We start from the raw sequence: 4,767 nt of genomic DNA on the forward strand, positions 1-4,767 counted from the left end.
GGAAGCTATTTGAGGACATAGGGCAGGATATGGGCAGCCTAAGAAATTGGAGAGCAGTGGGGTTGAGGGGAACAACCCCCCTTCACCTCTCAGTATCTTCTTGGTTTGTGATTTTTTTAAAGCACAAAAATATATAAATATTGACCATAATAATTGAGAGTTTCTATGTACTATGGCAGACTCTCAGCAACATTATAGAGTGAACATTATTACTATTGTTGGGTTTTTTGGTTTTGTTTCATTTTATTGGGCCACATTGAAGGTACTCAGGACTTCCCCTGACTCAGCACTCAAGTATTACTCCTGGCACTGCTCAGAGAATAGAACTGGTTCTGCCATACGAAAGGCAAGCACCTTCCTCGTTGTGCTATCTCTCTGGCTCAACACTACGATTTTTATATCAAAGATGAACTTGAGACAGAACAAAAAGAATAAAGTATTCATGGTCACAACTACATCACTGCATTAGTGAATGTTTTTCAAAGCAATTGCAAGAGAGAGAGAGAGAGATTATGACTTATGACTGTGAGGAACTGGCACATGTAATCATGAAGTCAAAATATCCATAATAAGGCAGAAGATTCAACCAGCACCAACCAGATCAGTAAATCCTCAGTGACTTTAGTAACACCAATTGTGAAATTTAACAATGATTACAAATTGACTTTTATTATTTTCTGATATTTTCATTTGCCATTTTATTGTAACAAACAGTATGAAGTAGATTTTGTTTGTGCTTACTAAAGCTTGGGGGGATGGGAGTGAACCTGGGAACATTGGTGGAAGGAGGGTCACACTGATGATAACATTGGTGCTGGAAAGTTGAATGCGTAAAATAACTATATCATGCATAACTTTGTAAAACTTGGTGTTTAAATAAAATAAATAAATATCCTCACAGGAATATCCCCAAATAATGCATAATCTGGATATATTATTTTCTTATTTACTTGACTTTTGTTCCACACATGGCTGGTCTTAGGGCTCATTACTAGCAGGACTCAGGAACCAAATGGAGTGTTGAGAATTGAACTTGAGTTGGTCATGTCCTCTCCTCTGTAGTATCTCTACATCCCTAGTTTGGGTATTTTGGAACCAGTCGGGGTAACACGTGAAGTTAGTCATCATGAAGCAGAATACCAGGTGTTTACATAGACCTGACCCTGTTGAGTCAAAACCCACCAGACTGACAAACAACACCATTCCAAAGCAAACATTTATTACCAAAGCATTTACAGATCATCTTGGAATTGGCTGGGTGGTTGGCTGAAGTAGCTTTGCAATGTGTACTTCTCGTCTTTCACCTGAGACCGGCTGGTTAGGCTGGACATTTATAAAAGGAAAACTAGAATACACGCAATATCTTTTAGACCTAAGCTTGAGACCAGCACCCCCTCTTTGTCTCATCCTAATGGCCAAGGAAGTCACAAGGTGGAGTCCATTGTCAAGAAGCAGAGATTCGTTCCATCTCTGGAGTGTACATCCACACCTCTTTGGGATGTGGTGGGCACTGTGGGAGACCTGTAATCCCTGTTAGAACCAAAGCACTTCATCACTGCAGTACTAGAACTTTGCTTGCTAATGATAGATCACTATGATCCCACACTTCCACTGTCACTTCAGAACCCTCACCCTCATTGTCTCTCAGAAACTGTCCTCAGATAAAGGGCACTGCTTTAGAGATAAGGACCAGGAGATTTACTCCATGGCTTGGAAGCTGGCCTCAGATGCTGGGGAGAAAGGCAGCTCAAATAGAGAAGGGAACACCAAGTAAAGGGTATTTGGAGGACCAGCTCGGGTTGGGAGATGCGAACTGAATGTAGACTGTAGATTGAACACGATGGCCACCCAATGCCTCTACTGCAAACTACAACACTCAAAAGGAAAGAGGGAACCAAAGAGAATGCACTGCCACAGAGGAGGGGGGGTGGAGCGGGTGGAGGGATACTGGGATCATTGGTGGTGGAGAATGGGCACTGGTAGAGGGATTAGTACTCGATCATTTTATGACTGAAATGGAAGCATAAAAGTTTGTAAATCTCTAACTGTACCCCACAGTGATTCACTAATAAAAAAATTTTTTTTAAAAAAGGGCACTGGTGGGGCTGGAGTGATAGCACAGCGGGTAGGGCGTTAGCCTTGCACGCGGCCGACCCGGGTTCTAATCCCAGCATCCCATATGGTCCCCTGAGCATCGCCAGGGGTAATTCCTGAGTGAAGAGCCAGGAGTAACCCCTGTGCATCGCCAGGTGTGACCCAAAAACCAAAAAAAAAAAAAGGCACTGGTTTGCAAAGGATTATCTTGTGTCAAACCAGATGCGATGATTGATGAAGACGTGAAATTTTACCTCAGTTCAATATATCTCTGAAGGTTGTTCAGCTCCAGAGCTTCCTATGTCATTAGGTGAGGTCTTGGTTGGAGCAAACCTAGCCCTGTTTTTCTCTCTGTTCAATCTTGCTTTTCCTCACTCTGTTAAATGTACTGTTTCCAAAAGCACTCCTGAATAATTACCACTTGCAAATATAACCTTGAGCATTTGAGGAATTCCAAAGGCAATAACAAAGAAAACTGTTAGGAGAAACAGACTTAAGAAAGAATCAAGACTTGGGGCTGGAGAGATAGTACAGCATCCCTTTCACACAGCCCACCCAGGTTTGATTCCTAGCACCACATATGGTCCCCAACACTGCCAGAGTCATTCTAGAGCCAGGAGTATGCTTTGAGCCCAACCTCCCCCTTGCCTAAATAAATAAAAGAGAGTGTCTAGACTAATAATACAATCTATCACAGCTTTGCATTTAACAGACTGCATCAATTAAGTTAACTTGCATACCAATTTAGAAGAAAAGGATATATTGAGGGAAGCTAAATCCCGTTCTGAAGCCTCCTGATACGTATCCAAGCCATTGTTATCAGGTTTTGGAATTTGAGAAGTAACTCAGTCTGCAAAGGCAGTGGACTTGAAGAATTGTGTGTGAATGGAAGCTTTGTAAATTGAATTGAATTCCAAATATATAGGGCCACATGTTTTATATCATCATTTCATTTTAATCAACTCCAATTTTTCTTTCCATGTTTCTTATAATTTTATATGTGAAATTATAGCATTTTGTCATAAATTAATTTTTGATCTTTGATTTTGATACGTTTTCTTTGCATCAGTTTAAATCTTTGTATGGGCATGTGTGTGTACACATGTGCTAGGGATTGAACTGAGGACTTCACACATGTCAGGCGAGTGTTCTCTGCTTTACAACATCAGTGAGGGACCCATACGGCATTGTTCACAATTCCTGTCATAACTTAAAGGAAAATTTCACAATGTCCGGAGCCCTCGATGTCCTGCAGATGAAGGAAGAGGATGTCCTCAAATTCCTTGCAACAGGCACCCACTTAGGTGGCATCAACCTGGACTTCCAGATGAAACAGTACATCTACAAAAGGAAAAATGATGGCATCTACATCATAAATTTGAAGAGAACCTGGGAGAATCTTCTGCTAGCTGCTCGTGTCACTGTTGCCATTGAGACCCCAGCTGATGTCAGTGTGATCTCATCCACGAATACTGGGCAGCGTGCTGTGCTGAAGTTCACCGCTACCACGGATGCCACTCCAATCGCTGGCCGCTTCACTCCTGGACCTTCCACTAACCAAATCCAGGTGGCTTTCCAGGAGCTGAGACTTCTGGTGGTTACTGATCCCAGAGCTGACCACCAGCCCCTCACAGAGGTGTCTTACGTGAACCTGCCTACCATTGCTCTGTGCAACACAGACTCTCCTCTGCACTATGCGGATGTTGCCATCCTTTGCAACAACCAGGGAGCTCACTCTGTGGGTCTCATGTGGTGGATGCTGACCTGGGAGGTTCTGCACAGGGGAGGCACCATCTCCTGCGAACACCCAGGGGAGGTCATGCCTGATCTCTGCTTCTACAGAGGTCCTGTGGAGAGTGAAAAGGAAGAGCAGGCTGCTGCCGAGAAGGTTGTGATCAAGGAGGAATTCCAGAGTGAATGGACTGCCCCAGCTCTGGAGTCTACCGAGACTCAGCCTGAGGTTGCAGACTGGTCTGAAGGGGTGCAGGTGCCCTCTGTGCCCATTCAGCAGTTCCCTACAGAAGACTGGAGCACTCGGCCTGCCACAGAAGACTGATCTGCAGCTCCCACTGCTCAGGCCAGTGAGTGGGTCGGAATCACCACTGAATGGTCTTAAGCTATTCTAGACTCAAATGGAAAATGAAAATAAGGTTGATGGGGGCCTGGAGCGATAGCACAGCGGGTAGGGCATTTGCCTTGCACATGGCTGACCAGGGTTGGATTCCCAGCATCCCTTGTGGTCCCCAGAGCATTGCCAGGAGTAATTCCTGAGTGCATGAGCCAGGAGTAACCACTGTGCAATGCTGGGTGTGACCCCCCCAAATATTTAAAAAAAAAACAACCAGAAAAGAAGGTTGATGGAAAATAAATGAATTTCTAAAAAAATAAAAAACCAATGTCAGTGATCCCTTTGCTTTAATTTTAAACTGATATAAACCTACAGGTGTGGGATTGTTGGTTTGGAAACTATGGGTGAAAAAAAAAAAACAGAGCCGATGACCACCCCAGGAGAAGTCATATTTGGCTAAAAGTGTTTCTTTAGTAAACTGAAACGAAGAAAGTAGATAATTCACTGTATTAAAGTATGGGCATTGACATGACAGCTACCACAAAAGGACAAATCAGTCATGAAAACCAGGAGACCGAATGCTGCTGCTAGTACCATTGTTGGTG

The 4,767-nt window shown here is 43.5% G+C and overlaps 1 protein-coding gene across 1 annotated transcript; it reads left to right on the forward strand.

Moving 5' to 3' along the window:
- The first annotated feature begins 3,322 nt into the window (after positions 1–3,322).
- LOC101540545 (40S ribosomal protein SA-like) lies at positions 3,323–4,150 on the forward strand. Its single transcript, XM_012932155.2, has one exon. It carries the CDS (start codon positions 3,323–3,325, stop codon positions 4,148–4,150), a length of 828 nt encoding a protein of 275 aa, XP_012787609.2.
- The last annotated feature ends 617 nt before the right edge of the window (positions 4,151–4,767 follow it).

Source organism: Sorex araneus, chromosome 4, assembly GCF_027595985.1.
Source record: "Sorex araneus isolate mSorAra2 chromosome 4, mSorAra2.pri, whole genome shotgun sequence".
NCBI lineage: Eukaryota > Metazoa > Chordata > Mammalia > Eulipotyphla > Soricidae > Sorex > Sorex araneus.

Coding starts and splice junctions, on each gene's coding strand:
- LOC101540545 (XM_012932155.2), top strand. CDS start 3,323: ATGTCCGGAGCCCTCGATGTCCTGCAGATGAAGGAAGAGGATGTCCTC.